Source organism: Chelon labrosus, assembly GCF_963514085.1.
Source record: "Chelon labrosus genome assembly, chromosome: 2".
NCBI lineage: Eukaryota > Metazoa > Chordata > Actinopteri > Mugiliformes > Mugilidae > Chelon > Chelon labrosus.
In genome coordinates, this window is record NC_140338.1 from 7116004 (window position 1) to 7135310 (window position 19307).

Below are 19307 nucleotides of genomic sequence, written 5' to 3' on the forward strand. Positions count from 1 at the left end.
TCCCCACCAGTTCCTTAGAACCGATGAAGCTATTCAGATGAGTAGCGAAACGTGTTCAAGAAACTCTACAAGTCCACAGTAACATCTGTGGGTGGTGCCCGTCTGAAACTACCACGACTAGGGTCTGCTGACAACACAATATCTGGATTTAAAGGAAGTTGGCCAGATTCATTTTGGTTGTATCTTCTTTTCCTGATGAGTGGTTCTCTAATGACCCATTAACGGCTGGAAAGACTCCAGACTTTAGGTATGGGTGAAGGTGGACCTTTGGGGAGACAGATGTGAAGACTGCCTTGCACTGTTCTGTATTATCTGCGTAAACTCGCACACGCACATTTCATGCTCAGTCCCTTGTATCGTACTCAGCGCTATGTCTTCATGTAGCTCAGTGTTCTCTAGTCTTGGAGGAACGTCCTCTAATCTCACTATGTACTGCACTTGCTATATATGGCAACAATAACCTCTTTGACCCCTTTGCAAGTAGCTAAAACTGTGTTTCTATGTACACGGTATTTGTCTGGTGGAAAATTGGTCTGGAGTTAGTTGGGAACTGGCTTTATGCAATGATGGACAGAAGAATAACAGCAATACATGTGTTATCTGAGCACCATGTGGCTAAATGTATATACAACAAAATGGCTCTGATTGGTTGTAGGTATTGTCCGATTATGTGCAGAGGTATTTCTTCTGGTCTTGGAGGAACGTCCTCTGATCTCACTTTGTACTGCACCTACTATATGTGATTGAAATGACAATAATAACCTCTCTGACCCTTTTGTAAGTAGCTAAAACTGTGTTACAGTCCACCTCTCCTGTTTGGAGATGGGTTTTCCAATTCAACGCAAAGTTATGTACGTTTATGTAGATATTTCATAGCCTGGAAGCTAGACCAGTTTCTATTTACACAGTTATTTGTTGGTCTAGAGTCACTCTGTTGGGAACTGACTAGGCTCTGGCAACGATAGTTTGGGCAGGCTCTCCTCAATGATGGACAGAAGTAACAGCAATACATGTGTCATCTGATGTGGTTAAATGTATATACAACAAAATGGCTCAGATCAGACACGTCCCATTATACGAAAGGCTAGATATTTTACAGTTATCCAGGTCCGTTTTGACCCATTTAGTTTCTTTTTTTGAACATATTTTTGTCTTTTTCATCTGTAGATCAGCGTTCTCACATTGTACTTGCTTTAATTTAATTCAGTGCATCACAGAGAGATTATTTAATTGCTTTTTTTCCTCAACTTCCTTTCCTTATATCGATAACACTAGAGCATTTTAATTCTGATGGCTAGAAACCCATTGTGCGTCACACGGTTAAACCTGACGCCGTGAACAGGTGCGTCTGCTCCAATCACTCCAATTTATAACATTTAATTTAAGATCAAAGAGAGCAGCCAACATGTGGTCGTCTCCCCTCGCTCATCCTCCAACGCTCTCTCTGATTTCATGCTGAAACTCCAGTCCATCACCTCCACCACCTTCACCACCACCACCAACTCCTGGTTTCTCCTTCTCATCGATTCGTCCATCCCTTTCACATCAATACTTCCCTATCTCCCTCTCTTAAGCTCACTCATCATCTTTTCCCTCCCGCTTTGCACACCTCGTTTCCATACATAAATCTCCCCATTCCCTCTATTTTCTTTTCTCCAATTTCATCATCTTTCTTTCCTTTCATAGTTCCCCACCGATCCTCACTCCTGCCTTCCGTTATTCCCTTCCATCCTTTCCTCCTCCTCCATCCTCAGCGATGTTTTCACATCAAAAGGCGACACCATTACAACCAAAATTGTCCGCAGCGAGGCAGTTTTAGGGGCTTGATGAGGAAGATAATGTCCAACAAAAGCAAATTTGGTAAACGGAGGATGTGGATGTGTCCCTTCCTGTGTGTGTGGAAAAAGAAATGCGGATGTGTGTGTGTGTGTGTTTCTGCGTGACTGAGAATAATGAGCAGAGTGACAGATACATGAATGATGCTCAGTGTACAGCTCAGTGAGAAGGAGGAGATGAAATGAAGGCAGCAGGGGAGTGTAACAAGGGAGCCGGGAGGTGGCGGAGATAAAGGGAAGGGAGGGACGACGGGAAGGTTAAGGGAAAGAGGGTGAGACTCAGAGGGGAACGGGTGAGGCGAAAGGCACAGGATGAAGGAGGGAGGGTTGGAAAGCAGATCTAGCTGAGAGTCGAGGATTGATCGACGGCGGGAAACTGAGGAAAGCGGGGTGCGGGGAGCAGAGATTGACGGATTCGGGGAGACGGGAGGATGCTGCGAGAGATGACGGAATAAAGGATGAAAGAAGTGTTCTTGAGAAAAGAGCAAAAGAGAGGCAAAGCTTGTGTCTGAATCTGAAGGCAGGCAATTAAAAGCGTAATAAAAAAGACAAGACAGCCCCTGGGTTGGGGAAGAAGCTGGGACTGGCAGTCACGCCGCATTATGATAACACTTTAACACACATATACACACACTCTCTGACAGTGACGGGCTGAAAGAGAAATATATTGAGGAAAACACGCGCCAGCGCTCACGCACAATAGCATATATGAGGCGCACATATACATGGAGAGAAGCTAAAGGAGTGGAATTAAAAAGTGTTTCATCAGAACAAAAGGGAGATTCTTCAGGGACTTCTGCTTCATCTTTCACCGTGACACTGACAGACGAGTGTGTGTCTGAGTGGTATGTGTGCGCATGCATAGGTCCACTTGTGGGTGACAGATAGAGAGAGTAATTGTGGATCATTATTCTTTTTTTGTCTGTTTTCCAGCTTTAAAAGGCATTGCATCGTGCTGATGTGTGTTAAGCTCGTGTTAAAATGCTAAAATGTAAGATTTTGTTATTAGTAACAAAGTATCTGCCACCGAAGATCGGGTACTTGATTTTGCACATTTACCGTATCCCGTTAAACAGAGATGGCTGACTGTGTTAACTGTGTGCACGTGTGAATGTGTATTAAGCCAGTAGAAACACATGTGACTTACAATTATAAGCAGGATGAAGTAGATGAAGTTATAGAAGGAGTGAGCATCCATCACATAGTACATGATCTCCACCCAGCCCTCCAGGGTGATCACCTAAAGGCAGGGAAATAGTTGACAGTCAGTTCAATTTCACAGGAAATCTGATCTGAGGGTTGAAAAAACAGTGTCCAAATAATGTTTTTAACATTTTGGGAAATTAGCTTAATCGCTAATTTCTAGTAAGAAAGTCAGATGAGAAGAGTCTAATAAAAGGCCACAGCCGATCGTCGGTTAACTTTGCTTGTGATCGTGCTGAAAACTAGGGGAAACAGCTCGCCTGGCTCTGTGTGAGGGTACCATGACACATCTCCAAAGATATACTGTACATGTTACTAAATGTCATGTTTGTAATTCCTATAAAAGAAAACTAAAGTGTAAAAATTATGATTGGCAGGGTTCCTAAGCTGGGAATAGCACTCCACTTGGTGGAGCTTCCACTGGTTGCCTGGCAACTGTCTCTGGCTAGTAACAGTTGAGGTGCATAAACTGCTGTAAAACATCAAAGTTATTTTATTTATTTTTTTTATACATTAAATCTGTTCGTTTGAGCTGTGATTATATGAAGTTACCTTTGGAAAGACATGTATTAGCCGTTTCTCTTTGTTTCCCCAACCTTTGTGCTAAGCTAAGCTGTGGCTAGCTTTAGCCCCAAATTTAACGGAGAAATGATTTCATTCAGGAGCATTCAATGGGGCCCTTTTTTAACAAGTTAATGAAAGTCTCACATGTTCACAGAATGCCCTTTCAATAATACTGCATATAATCTACTGTGCGGGGGCATTCCAGGTTTTAGCCATGTCTCAAAAGCATTCAGTTGACTGCAAAAAGACAAAGACATGAATAAGTGTGTGAGAGACGTCCAACTTTCTCTCTGAGTGATTATTTCACTTGTGAATCCAGTTAAAACCACAGCACAGATGCCGTCTTTAAGTTTTGTCAGAGAGTGTCTCGGTCATAAAATCTGGATTTTAGCAATTACAAAGTAACAGCTGTATGGATTTGAGTTGACTGCTGGTTAACATGTGGTGCTGATGTGCCATGTTTCAACAATTTCATACTTATTACATTTAATAATAGACATTTAACTAATAGAAAAATATGTGAGAACTGCTTCATTGAGTATTTGGCTGTACTAGGATACAACATATGTGAGAACAGAGAGTATTAGAGAAACAGATTTAAAGGGCTGTCAAAAAGCCAGTTGAGTTTAGTTTGTCACCGAAATGCAAAGGCAGTACACAAAGTACTGCACAACCCTGTAGCCTATTGGTTGATATTGGACTGCACGTTGATTTCAAAGAGCATGCAGTACTTTCTTCACATTTTAGCGTTGGAATGGCGTTTGGCGTCGTCAAGTTAAGTCAGCAAAAAAGTACGGATGGTGGCATCACAGCGTTACGGAAGTCCTGATGACTTCTCTAAAGCAACAGTTTCTGAAAGTAGACAGATCTTTCGTTCAAACAACTTTGGTTCAATCTACAGACCCCGGATGATGATAAAAGGTAACTCCGGACTCAACGGGGAATAGCACTAGCGTATCATAACAAAATATTGGTGAAATGAACGAGTTTCGCGGCAGATAATGTGTTATTTAGAGGCTGCGTTTCGGTGCCCTGATCACTCCCACTATATGGATATACGCGGCTGGAGCTAAATATCTTCCGAAGGACTAAAAATTACACCAAAGTTATATGGGTGAGAAAACGATAGTATTTTATGCCAGAAATAAGATCCAGGTTGTAAGAAACGGTAGTTCCCCTTTAAGTTCTGCCTGTTTTGCTAGCTACTAGCCACCAACTGTTAGCTAGAAAGTGATGGGTCAAACTCCTCTGACATGAAATTTCAGTTTAATTATGTAATTTCATGAGTGTTTTCTTACTGATTTAAGATACTGTTATCAGAATATTAAGAGTCTCCTATTCCATGAAGCTATTTGAAACAACTCATCTAATGCTTAAACCCACTTAAAACATTAAAATCAAATGCATGCCTTATCAGCAACCTCAGGAATCTACAGACTATAAACCGACAGGTAGATAAAAGGTCAGGTCAGGTTAAGGATTTCCTTCTAAGGTAATAAAAATACCCACCTGAAAAATCACAATCCAGGCATAGGCGATGTTGTCAAAGTTGATGGCACCTTTGTGGGGGTTGCTGTACCCAGTATGACACCTGGTGTAGTACTGGTTCCAGTTGACACACAGCCCAGCCACGCTGACGCTACCGTTGGCCAGAGGCTCGGGGCTCAGACCAAGCGACTGGCGGTACAGGACGTCCTCTTTGTCCAGGCAGCACGTCCTGCCTCCCTCGCGGCGGGCCGGGACGTCGGAGCAGGACATGATGCCGTTGTCGACGGGCAGGGAGCAGATGAAGGGCCGCTCGTCGTCCTCGTCGGCCATGTAGTAGGGCCGAGGAAGACTCATACCCGCAGTGCTGGAAGTGTCGGGGAAGATGACAATGAGTACAATATTAAAAGGAAATGATGATCTGTATGGCTTTATATACTAAAACTTTTCATGAACTAGTTACAAAAAGTGAAATGGATCAACAAACAAGGACGATTTACAACTCGTAGCTACTGATTCATGCTCCAAATGGGCCAATTAATTTTGTCCAAGATTTAAAGATCAAAAGAACGTTTGAACATGTAAATAGAAATGCGGCCAAACATAACAGAATTAGTACAACTGAAAAAGTCAACTTATCAAATTGTAAACAGTGTCTTAAAATACACAGATCAGGCATAACATTATGACCACCCGCCTAATATTGCGTAGTGCCTCCAAAACAGTTGTGACTCATCAGAGAATGGACATGGACCTTCTGAGGGTGTCCTGTGGTGTCGGGCAACAGGATGTTGTTAGTGGGGGAGGGGGGTCTTTGGGTCCTATGGGTTGAGGGGAGGGGCCTCTGTGGATCATCCCACAGATATTTGATCAGTTTGGGATCTAGTGAATTTGGAGGCCAGGTCAAAACCTTGTGCTGTTCTTCATGTTTTATTTTTTTAGTTGTTCCTAAACCGTTTTTGTGTGTGTGCCTGTGTCAGGCTGCATCCTGCTGGGGATGGCTGCCCCCATCAAGGAGTGTCATTGCTATGGGGTGGGGGTGCCTGATCTGGTCTAGGTGGGTGGTACATGTCTAACTAAAATCCACACGAATGAATGAGAGGTCCAAAGCTTTCCCAGCAGAACACTGCATTGCCACAAGATGGTCAATGTTATTTACTTCTCCTGTCAGTGGTCATAACACTATGCCTGATCTGTGTATACTGTGATCAGGAATAGCCTCTGACTGTGCTTGATGATTAATTAACGACATCTGAAAATGATTTATGCTTACATACTGTATAACAAACACCAGGGCATTGCTGGCGATGGTTTACAGGCATGAATATGATTCTCAAACAGTCCCATACAATTTCACCGGCAATTTCTCAGGCTTGGCGGTCTAATCCATACATACCCTACCCTAGAGACATATCAAACCAGATAAATTCATCTGTACATGTTTAGGTATGCATCCGAGCCACTGTGTTATGTGAGCAAAACTGTTTGACCTTCACGGCTATTTCAAGCATTTGGTACGGTGTGAAATTCGAACTGAAAGCAGGATGATCACAGAGAGATGAGTGGATGAAAGGTTAGAGAGAGAGGGGAACAGAGAGGAAAAGAGACGGAAAGGCATGCACATACTGAAAGATTATATTTGTAATGTTTGACAGGGAGAGGAAGGGTAGTGGTAATGGAGAAACTTCAACCCTGACGCACAAAGCCAACAGTCAGCTGTTGGACACTGATCAGCAGCCATTGTGCGTCTGTGCCTGATCATTTCTTTTTTTTTCATGGAGTATTCAACAGTGTTGGCTGAATTCTAAAAAAAAATTCTTGCCATCAGTTTGGTCATGTTGCACTGGCAATGAAGGCAGCCTGAGTGCGAGCTGTCGGACCGGCTGTTTGGTCTTGCAAATCGCAGATTTCACCCACTTTGTGTGAACTTTTTCCTTCTGTCCCTCCTCTTTTTTTTCTTCTTTCACAAGTAGCAGAAAGACAAACACAGGCTGTCAAACATATTGGGGGCTGGAAACTGCCAATGCAAACCGAAAACCCACACGAGCACGAAAGAGAGCTGCTAAAACAAAATCTACAGCAGCGAGGTTCTGTTTTGTTCTTTTCAAAATATACCTCTGATTCTAATTGACTTTGTTCTGTTGTTGTCTTGTGAAATCCTTAGAATACTGACAGGTACAAGTACAGAGTACCAGTGTTATACTGAGGGAATGAGACACAATGTATTAGAGTCAACGGTATATTACAATGGTATATCACTTTTTTGGTGTTTAGTCTGGCATGAAGCAAATGAATACAACGGTTCCTGCAAAGCCACAACTAACTCTGTGGTAAATAACTTCCAGAAGGAGCTCTAAGAAAAACAGAATCATACAAGAGGAGGAAGAGAGACAAGCAATGTCAAAACTTTAGGAAAAAGCAGAAGCCAAGAATGAAAAGGATGGATTGGGTGGATGGATGGACGGGAAGGAAGCAAAAAATCGAAGATGAATACGTCCAAGCAGAAGCGCAAGACACTGAGGAAAAAAACAAACAAACAAGAAGAGCGTGATATTTTTCTAAGAAGAAATAAAAGCAGAGGTTAAAGACGGAGAACAGCAATCTGAGAGTGGGTTGCTATTTAAAGGGCAAACCGGAGAAAGAGATACGGATGAATAGTGGCGTTGGTCGGCAATTACGCCTGACCTGGTATTTGAGAAGGCTTGATAGGAAGAGCATTGTACTGCCGTTCCTCTCACTCAGTCTTTGTCATGCTCTTTGTACCTCTGTCATTGACAGTGTCTCTGTATTGTGCTGCGCTGAATAGTAGCTATTATTGAGCCCACTGACCTAATCTTCAGGGTTATTTTTTATGTGTTTTACAAGTTTACAGTGAAACTCTGGATATCTTTCATCAGGCTAATGATTCCTCGCCATTTTCCGATGACACTAAATGATTATGGCCAAAAAAAACTTGCAGCAGCATCGTCACATCACGATACTTCTCAAGCCTACTGTACACGAGTGGGCTACGCAACAGCTACTGTTAAGCACATCTAAACCTCATTGTATGTCATTGCTACAAGCAGAACTGGTTCTAGGCACAGGCGATATAGGCGGTCGTCCAGGGCGCAAGCTGCTGGAGGGGTTGCTGCCACAAGCAATCGGAGCGCATCTTAGGTAGTGCCGCGGTTCTTGTTGACAGTCAACAAGGAAAAGAAGAAGATACTGTCATCATGAAAAGGCCGTCCAAGCCCTCAGGTGTGACTTTCAGAAAGTGGAGCAAAGAGGAGGTGGAAAAGAGGTCCCAGTGCAGACGTATGTTGTCTTTTAAAAAACATTAAAAAACGCTGTTGGACTTGGCGAAACCATAATTTCGCCTAGGGCACCAAGATGACTAGGGTCGGCTCTGGCTACACATACAGTACGGTGCAGTCGTTTTGTCAAAGCATCTTAGATATACCTAGTTTAGACAGCAGTAATAGATGCCAAGAGCCAACACTTCACTCACACAGTGATAGTAAGTAAAGGTGTAAGTCACAGGGCTTTGTGTTCGGTGTGGTGCGATTCATTTATTTCAGTTTCATTCCATTTTTAACCTAATTTGTCAATTAGTTAGCCATAAGGTCAGGTTTATGCATCAGACTGTTTAGTAAGGTTTAAGAAAAAGCTCATGATTTCAGTTTAAATCATATAAGAGTGACAGCGATCAGAGCAGGGCAGGACATCTGGCTATCTTCCCATACTGTGTAATCTAGCTGTTGCAGTTGGGTAAACATTGGAGTCTATTGCAAACCCGATGCATCACTTTGTTGATGCTAAACAGCCTGTTGCTCCTATCTCTGCAACCCCAGCAGCTTTGACAAAATGCCAGTATTTGAGCTGCTGGGCACAAAAGAGGGATCAAGATGAACTCATTTTAACTCATAGTCAGTTCAGACTCTCATCCGTCCAGTTTCCACCTGCAGGAGGTCTTCAGTAAAAGTAAAAACAAAAGCTCTGCAGCCCGCAGTGACACTATATCATGTCCACGATGTAGGTCTATTTTCCTGCTGAGTGATGACATATTGTCCTAGTGTTTCATTAAATGTAGACACAATTGTTTATTTCTGATTACTTTGCATTTTTTTTTATAGCTCTTTAGTCCTGAGGGTACAATTTAATGATGACTACAGGCCGAGCGCAGCTGGCTACCTGCATCAAACAAAATGCTAAATCAGCCAGGAGAAACTTCTTTCTAAACCATAGTAACGTCAACAGCGGTCCACCTACACCTTAAGGACAAAGAACGCTCCTTTGAAGACAACAATGTTGCCATTTTAGCCCAAATGGTGCCCAGATGGTTTGTAAGAGGAGTAAAGGAAGACATCTATGTCAAATTGGGAAACGCTTCTCTGAACAGGGAAGGTGGACTGAGATATAATCCGCCATCAGTCGACAACACAGTCTGAACATCTGTCCCCAAGAAGTTTCACACCCATTCACACCTTGAGACTGGAGCCTCTGACTAACAATGGGTTGTGAGAGTACCATTCATTGGAGAAAGAAGACAGAGTGAAACTACAGGTGAGTATCTGGCCGTTAACAGACACCAGCCAAGAAAGTTTCTGATGGGTAACACCCAAAGATGTTCCTCCCCACCAGTACCTCAGAACCAAAAGAGCTACTTAGATGAAACGTCTTCAAGAAACTCTACACGTCCAGTTGCCTTTCATTGGCATCTTTTGGAAACGACATCAACAGTTTGCATTGATTTGTACCACTAATTGTCTGTGAAGGTTCTCAGTCATCCAGGTCATGGTATATCCAAAAAGAGTTTTAAAAAAGGCAAATGGACTTGTCGAGTCCAAGTAGCTACTTCAGTTCTGAAGAAGCTACTCAGATAAGTGGTGAAACGCCTTCTCAAAAAAAAAAAAAAAAAAACTCTACATGTCCAGTTGCCTTCTTCAAAAGGTACGGATGTACCACTAATTAAAAACTGTGAGTTCAGTACAGCATACGGAGATCCCCTGTTGCGTCACATAAATCACGCAATTCCCTAAAACTAGATACAGGTTTAGGAAGGAAGATTTGGGTATAGGAAGATCATTTTAGATGGTGGAAAACCTACCCATGCCCGTAACTAGAAACTAGCATAGTGAAATCACAGGTGTTAGAGCTTCACGTAACTAGATGATATTTGTTTTAACTACCAGACTGAGACTTATATGAGTCTAGCATTAATAAAATGAGAAATGTCAAGTGCCCCTCTATTCATCGCTCTATTCTTAGCACTGTTTGCTTGTCAAGAACACCTGCCTGCACTCTCATTTCAGAGAGCTCTGCAAAGTTCTGGTTTCATTCATTCATTCATCTTCTGTAACCCCTCTGTAGCCTATCCCATCTGTTATGGGATAGGCTCGGATACGGCCAATTTAGAATCACCAATTAACCTAACGAGCATGTCTTTGGATTTGTAGAGTGTAGAGTAGCTACTTGGACTCTACAAGTCTTTGGATGGTGGGAGGAAACCGGAGTACCCGGAGAGAACCCACGCAGACAAAGGGAGAACATGTAAACTGCACACAGAAAGGCCCCAGTCTCAAGGCCTGGATTTGAACCGGAACCTTCCTGCTGTGAGGCATCTGTGCTAACCACCACACCACTGTGCCGCCCAGTTCTGGTTTCAGTGTTGCTGTTGTTTTTTTATGTTTGCTTTCCACTTGGCAGGAAGTATGAATGTGCGGTGTGCGTCTGCATGGATGAATCTGTGTTCCTGCATCGCCCCGTGACTCCCACCGTTTATACTTTTGTTGTATTTCTAACCAGAGTATTACAACACAAGACCAGAACTAGGTTTTCCACCCATTCGGTCTACTCTCTACCTCTGCATGTGACTGAGCCAACATCCAGCAACTGCAGATATCACAACCTAACTCATTATCAGGTCAGATATCAACTGTGTGTCCTTGTATACTGAGGTGATTACGTTTGCCACCAGACAGTGTCAGACAGACAGCAGTCATTTCACACCTGAAGGGACGTTGGACTCCTGACAGCGCAGGCACCAGCCAAAGCCGTATGCTCCTGCTCTTGTTCCCGGAAACTCCGCGGTTTGATTTACAACAACCACACGCTGTTTGCATCAGCGCTGTGGCGAAAAGAAAAGAAAATAGAATATGCTCGTGAGCATGCTTTACCAACATTTGATGAGATTACTGAAATTAACTCAGGTGGATCAGTGCATCCCGTGATTACTTCCCTTCCTCATCACATTTTTTGAACTGGTTACTATGGTGATAGCCTACCCCAAAGCTTCTCATCAGATCATTATTTTCTCTCTCTGGGCTCTGCAGTGCAAACCGTCGTCCAGCCCACTCCTCCGTGCAGCCAAGCCAGCCTAATCAAACGCTCGGCCAAGGATTTGGTCTCCCTGGGTGCTCGCTCGTCACCGACAAAACCCCAGTTATTGTCTGGGCTCTGTGTTTTTTTTTCACAGTGGTATTAGCTGTACTCTTAATCGTGACATATACGAGAACAAACAACACCTGTTGAGCTTCTGGCCGCCTAATTCTGACTTGCTATTTTCCTTCTGCGGTTTTCAGGGAATATAAAAATAGTCTTCATAGTTCACGACTGATTGTTCATCACTGACAATTTAAAGTTCTCTCATTTTCTCAAATGTCAAAGTCAGTCACGGAAATCGCCTCGCTGCCTTTAAATACAGCAGAACAAATGAGATGGAATCATGGTGTGTTTTTACTTCTCGGTCAATTTATTTTAGCGTCCGCTGCTTGGAGGCTGAGGGTTGCTGACATCTGACCGACGGCTGGGGCTTCAGTGCAGAAACATATGCGGTACACAATCTAACAGACGGAAAATCAAAAACTAGTACTGTGCTTCTGAAGAACACGAGCAGAGAATGAGCCTAAATCAACAACAAAGCTTTTGCACTCCTCTGCCTTTGAAGTGACATGACAGAAGAGAAATTGAATTTCTGATACTTCCACCAAAACAAATAGCCTACAGCTGCTGGGATACAGGAACGAAAAATACCAAGATAGACCAAGACATGTATATAAAAAAAGTGACGTGTTACTGTAAAGGTAAGAGATAGAAGAAAAAAAAGGTACAGTACATCGCTGTAGCTTTAATATTATCCTAATCTTCCTCTATTACCCCCAAATTTTTCCCCTTTTTTCCAGAAATGACACTCTAGAAGTGTTCAATAGAGTGTGACCATCAGTGGGAGAATTTGTTACTGAGTGTGTGGTTGAATAAAAATGCATTTTTACAAGTGTCTGTAAAGGTTCTCAGTCATCCAGATCATGGTATATCCAACAAAGGTTCAAAAAAGGCAACTGCACTTGTAGAGTTTTTTGAGAAGACGTTTCAGTTCCAAAGAACTGAAGAAGCTACTCGGATGAGTGGTGAAACATCTTCTCAAAAAACTCTAAGTCTAATTGCCTTTTTTGAACCTTTGTTGGATATTCTTCCAAGTGCATATTTGTTTTCTAGGAAGGAAAACGAGGGGTGATTTGCCACATACAGTACAGCGCCACCTGGTGGCTGGGAGTACCAGCGTGAATACATATAGAATACAAGCGCTGAGGATGCTTATGCTCTTGCATTACCAGAGTTGTGCCTCTGCGCTGGCATTACGCAGCACATTACCTACAACGTTAGGGAAGAGACAAATAAAGAAATTAATATTAACTCAACATGTGTGCTCTTACTGAGCGAAAGAGAATCTTTACTGGTTGTTCCAAAATCTGTGTCGCCTCCCCAAGCCTTCAAGTCACGACCCAGAACACACCATCGGCATTGTTCATGGTTCTGATGCAGTGGTAGGTGGAGATCCATTGGACACAGCAGCTGTCACAACGTTGTAGAACACCACAAATGTTGCACCACAAAAGTTCTAAGCCCTTACAGCTTATTGCATCTACTCTGAAATAAAGTTGGTTAACAAGAGTATAGCAGACTCTGAGGGGATAGAAAAAAAAAACTGTCAGTTCATAATTAAGAGGCAGATTTGATTCTGAGATAATCATATTTGCTTTGTGGAAATTTCAGTTTGCGATCAGCCTCACTATATTAGAACTTGAGCGACAGAGGATAAGAGAGAGCCTTCATCTCACTCTATAGCAATATCAGTAAAATGAGTAGATGATGTAATTAATGTTCACACAGCAAGAGAACAGGCAGTGACAGGAGAGTACATGTACATGTATATGTACTTTGAAGCTACAGCTACAGTGTGTTTTATGTATGTTAATATGTTCACAAGCTGTGTACAAGTGTACATTTGTAGGCTGTAAATAAAGATCGACTGCCGAGCAGCTCCTCAAAAGTGAAGCCAGAGCAAGTAGAGTTCCCCCTTGTGAATGGCTGCAGCATAGGTCATAAGCTCCACCCCCTCCATGTTAGTGGAAGGGATTTGGGCCAAACTAAAGCACTAAAATGCATGTCAAATAATTTTTTCAAGGACAGTTTCTGTCAAGTTAATATAATACTGATGCATATTCAATTTGGGAAACTAGCATCAATTTGGCCAGTGCAAGGAAGTGGGGAGTCCATATTTTTATACAGTCTATGTTTTATACCATGACAATACTATGGAAACCCATCGTAAATGATGGCATGTAGACATCACACACAAACTCCGATACATGGAGAAACATGCACCGAGACAGCATCACAGATCCGTGGCATGTCAGTCCCACTCCCTCCCTCCTACAGACTGACACATGAAACAGAAAGTGACTCACAGTGTGAAGTTCTCCTCCGGGTAGCAGCGGTTCCTCAGCAGCCCCGCCCACAGCTGCACCCCGATGATGCCGAAAATGAAGAAGACGAAAAAGCAGAGGAGGAGGACGTTGCCCAGCATGGGCAGAGTGTCGAGCAGCAGGTTGACGAGGATACGCATGCCTGAAGGGAGACACAGACAATTCTTCAATACTAAACTAAATGCGACCCATCTCTATGTTAACTTTGAAATCAGGCGGAAAACAGTGTAGTGTATTTGTAGTTGTGGCACTAAAGGAAGCTAATCTACACACTGTATACCCGTGTACGATCCACAAATGAAATGGTTTACTTCAGCATTTAGCCTGCAAGGCGACTGGATTCTCACAAGCTTTGTGAGCTCAAAAATAATCCATCTCGCTGATCCCCAAAGGTTTGGACCCGTCAGCATCCTACGAGGAACTACTGTATTTTATTACTACATCACCATCTGTGGTGACGACAGTGAAGAGGAGTCTGAACCTGCAGTAGATGGTTATAGAGAGCTCACCCTCAGGCCTGCCAGGTATAATTTCGAAATTGCCTGTCCCTCACCTAAATTTCACAGGATGACTTCCGAGATTGTTCTGTGTAACAAACCATCACCACTGATGCTGTTCACCGTACACTGATCAGATGATTTTTTTATTTTTTTATTTTTTTTCTCAATGTGAAAAATAAAATGATGGTGTTGACGAAAGCACTTGGCAGCTTAACTTACACCGATCAGCCACATCAGACCAGGCACCCCCACCCAATAGCAATGAAAACAACTCAAGAACAACTCAAAAAAACATGAAGAACAGCACAAGGTGTTGACCTGACCTCCAAATTCACAAGATCCCAAACTGATCAAGTATCTGTGGGATGATCCACAGAGGCCCCTCCCCTCAACCCACAGGACCCAAAGGCCCCCCCACTAACAACATTCTTATTGCCAGACACCACGCACCCTCAGAAGGCCCATGTCCATTCTCTGATGAGTCACAACTGTTTTGGACTATAAAAACCTAACCCAGGCTTGTTATCTGTGACCTAAACTAAAATCCATGTAGTTGACTAGACTGTTGGTTGTCATGGAGTTGTGCTTTGAATCCACACAGCGTCTCTCACCCTCTTCCACTGTCGAGAAAGAAATGTAATCCTTACGCTGCCATTTCCATATAAGCAGCCGTATTATCATAATTAGCCAATCAATCACTAATCCGCACATTAATTGTGATCCCATGGCCCATTACTTTGGCTCCGAGCTCTATAAAGAAACTAAACCAGGGGTTAAATTCTATCTGTAAAATGACTGAGGATTGATAGAGCAGTTAGCTGACTAATCAGGGTTAAGTGGGCAGGCGGTCCGTAGGCCGTCTTTAGGGGGTCTCTCCAAATCACATAATTAAGATGTTTTGAAGATGCAGAGGACAAGAGAAATCTAAACATCCACTTTAATCAATATATGACATTGAAAAAAAAATTCATATTAAATTGCATTTAAAAATTCCGTCTGAACATTAAAGGATCGGCCCCATTAGGGACAGATGAAATGGTTTAATTCTCCATGCGGGAAATCTTCAGCGCAGTAGGAGATGCCCGGTCACACTGGGAACTGCACATTTCTCATGATAATTTAAATCTCCCTTTTGGGGAGAAAGGATTTAGTTTCATTGGATAAAATATAAGGACTCTTTCCTCTTTCTTCCAGTTTGATATGAACACATGACCTTCTGCGAACAGCATGTTGGACTGAGTTTGCTTGTTTGATGTTAATAATTAATGAGTTGTTGGCGCTGAATTCCTAAAAATGCAAACAGTTAGCTTTCAGTGCTCCTCACGACATAAAACATTCTTTTTTTTCTTTCTAATGCACTTCTTTTAATAGACTTGTTTTTGCCTTTTATCGTTTAATTTGCACGATTGGCTTTAACCCCGCTTGCTAAATTGAGTTACACTAACTTTTACGATAATTGAATTCGTAGTCTAACCCTTGCAGTGCTGAGGCCAGATATTAAACATCACAGAACCTGATTTCCTTAGTGAAAGGCGTCTCGTTTCATCACGTTGATTAAGTCTGTTTGAAGTCAGTGCTCAGGAAAAAAAAATAAAAAATCAAGCTATGTGAAAATATTAACAATTTATCAACCGTTATTCACCAAAAGAAAAGACGAATGCTAACAACGTACTTTTAAGAATAAAACATGAATGCAAAGCTGAATAAAAGGATTGTATATAACAGATTTGTTTGATATTTGATTAAAAATGGTTCTCCTCAAGAAAAATGAATCAAAGCTTCTGTATTGGATAGATAATAGAATTAGCTGGAATGTAAGCAAGTGCTGGCTATACTGCAGGGCAAAGGTTTGTATTTGTAAGGTTTATATAAAAAGTCAGCTTTAATCATTCCAAAAAGAAAGGAAATGACATTAAAAGATGGATTAGAGGTGAGAATAAAAACAACGTAAAAGAAAAAAAGAGAAACCGAGAGAGAGCATGCAGTTTAGCTAGCACTTGTAACCAAGTGCTAGCTAAACTGCAAAGGTCTTTTTAAAAATAAAAAGTCAACTTCATTTAAAATTACTCTGAGATGAGAACAAAATGTTAGGAGCAAAGAGAAAGGAAATGAAAGTGAAGCCTGGATTAGAAAAGAAAAGGGAGAAACAGAGAGCAAGCATACTAACGGCTGCTACGTTAGCTGCTAATTCACCATTACCCCATAGGGCTTCAGGGTAATGTTGTAAACAGGTCCAGCCTTTTAACCTGTGGCCAGTGGGAACCGGACATGGATAATTTCCATTAGCGACGTTAACCGACTTTCACATTCTCCACTGAGCATGTGCGCAGTCATTTGGGAAATACGTGCGTCCACACATGTGCGCGTTTGTGGTTGTTGTGTCACGTCACATTTCGCCCGTGGAGTGTTTGTGGGCGCGTGCACAAGTGTGTTTGTGCCTCTCCCACCGCATGGAGATTGAATTACCCCTTGAGATGAGCTCTGTGGTAAATTGTCTTTAATAAAGGAGAGAATTGCTTCTTTATTCATCCGCCCAATAAAGTTGAGTGAAATAACCGGCTTTTGGCAGCTGGTGCCGCCGCCGCGCACGACGGTGTTTGTTATAAATTGACCTTTCCTTCCCGGGGGCTCTGTGGCCGGCGTTCCCGCAAAATAACTTGACAGGTTTGTATTTATGTTGGTAATTGTCTTGTCGATACTTGACAAAGCGTAAGTGACTCGTTCGATTCGAGTTCAAGGGAGATTTCAGTGCTTTCCTGAGCCAAACCCTGTCATCAGTGAAAAGCTAATATGATTTATGGCTGGGGCCTTTTCAACATTTAAAAGTTTAAAGATTTCAATCCAAAGCCAGCATTCTGGTATATTACGTACTCAACAGCTACAGCGCAGAATAGCTATGTTTATCAAAAGATTGTGGATGCTGGTGACTCAAAGGTCTTTTTTCACAGGCAAAATTTTGACATTTGACAGTAAGCTGAGGGGTGGATTCCATTTAGCTGCTTCAGTCTGAGGTCGCTGGTGTTGTTCATTTCGGCTCAAGCTTAACTAGGAAACCTGTGCTTCACTGGCTGTGACACGACAAAATGACTGCTGTGAAAATGCCTCAATTAATTGTCAACTATATTATCATTAAGCTTAGGAAACTAAAATGCATGATGAAGCGCTGGGGACAGGTTGTAGTTACAGTAAAAATAAGCCATACAAGAAGAGTTATGCGACATTGTACTTGGGCTATTAGCATGCTATGCTATTTAACATGGTCAATATTGATGTTAACATGTCCACCGATCAGGCATAACATTATGACCACCTTCCTAATATTGTGTAGGTCTCCCTTGTGCCTCCAAAACAGTTGTGACTCATCAGAGAATGGACATGGGCCTTCTGAGGGTGTCCTGTGGTCTCTGGCAACAGGATGTTGTTAGTGGGGGGCCTTTGGGTCCTATGGGTTGAGGGGAGGGGCCTCTGTGGATCATCCCACAGATACTTAATCAGTTTGGGATCTTGTGAATTTGGAGGCCAGGTCAACACCTTGTGCTGTTCTTCATATTTTTTATTATATTTTTTTTTTAGTTGTTCCTAAAGTGTTTTTGTGTGTGTCTGTGTCAGGTTGCATCCTGCTGGGGATGGCTGCTGCCATCAAGGAGTGTCATTGCTACAGGGCAGGGGTGCCTGGTCTGGTCTAGGTGGGTGCTATATGTCTAAGTAACATCCAACGACTACCAGGTCCAAAAGTTTCCCACAGAACAGTGTATGGTCACAAGATTGGTCATAATGTTGCCCTGATCCATGCATTATGGTATTACAAAGTAAAATAAGCAAATAAGTAAAACTAAGGAAGAAGATGAGAGCCTAGCATGATCAATGCTAGGACACTGAAACCGTGTAAATGTAATTCAACCATCGCCAACTATGTCTTTCAATGATTTTCATGAGCCATTGTCAAAAATTACTATATTTCCATAAACCTTCATTATGCCAGTGTTTTCATTCACATCTAATAAAGAAATAAATGATTTTTTTTAAAATGTCGTTTGGATGATGTTTTCATCCAATCGACATTTGTTGTTTTCATTTTGCCAAACATGGTTCACACCCATTAACAGTTATTCTTTAATAAAGGCCTCAATAAAGACCCAAGAGACAGTTTCCAGAAACTCCTAACAGTATCCTCCAATATCTGAGTTTGTCGCTAACGGGAAGCAGCGCACTTCATTCAGTTTCAAGGAATAGCTACAAGAGCTTTTGGCTAGTAAGATGAAATAATAACCACACACAACTAAATAATAATAATATATTATTATGTTTTGCCAAAATACAGAGACATCTCGTAACGGTCTCAAACGTGGCATCTGTCTGCACGCTGAAACTACCCGACTAGTTTTAGTGTCTTGGAAGTAGAGCAGTCCATAATGGCGCAGAGTGGTTTTTGGATTTTCTTTTTTTTTTTTTTTTTTTTTTTTTTTTTTGGTTATTGCTTTTAGATTCAAGGTCTGAGGAAAATAACAACACTTTGATTTATGCCCCATTCAGCAGCAGTTCATTTAAAAACTATTTATTACACGTGTGCACATTTATATGTGTGTGAGCGCTCCGTTGCTTGTCAACCCACCTGCATATTATTAAGACCTTAAAAAAATGAGTGCAATGGTTGCATGACTCCTCTTTTTTTCTCTCCTAATATCTAATCACCTGCCTATTCTCATCGTATCTCCCTCACTCCAGAGTCCTCCGTCCTCTCCGTCCCTCGCCCCTTTCATCTCTATTCACCCGACGACTCCCTCCATCCCTTGCACTTCCTCGCCTCTATCTATCATCGTAATAGCCTGCTCATCTGAGTTCCCCCGCATCTCTCTCCTCTCATCATCCCGCTCTTCCTCTCATCCGTCTTCGCCTATCCTTCATGGGTCCGGATAATCCCCTCTTCCCCTACTTCATTTATCTCTCTTGCTGCCTTTTTTTCTGCTGTCTTA

At 42.2% G+C, this 19307-nt stretch overlaps 1 protein-coding gene across 1 annotated transcript in view; it reads right to left on the bottom strand.

The window, feature by feature from the left end:
• Window positions 1-19307, bottom strand: part of cacna1ib (calcium voltage-gated channel subunit alpha1 Ib) — a gene marked incomplete at its 5' end in the record, with an annotated part of 169963 nt that overhangs the window by 84468 nt on the left and 66188 nt on the right. The window contains 3 exons of the mRNA XM_084573466.1: window positions 2983-3075; window positions 5112-5454; window positions 13817-13976. Of these exons, the coding sequence (XP_084429592.1) occupies window positions 2983-3075; window positions 5112-5454; window positions 13817-13976 (596 nt within the window). The remainder of the gene's footprint in view (window positions 1-2982; window positions 3076-5111; window positions 5455-13816; window positions 13977-19307) is intronic.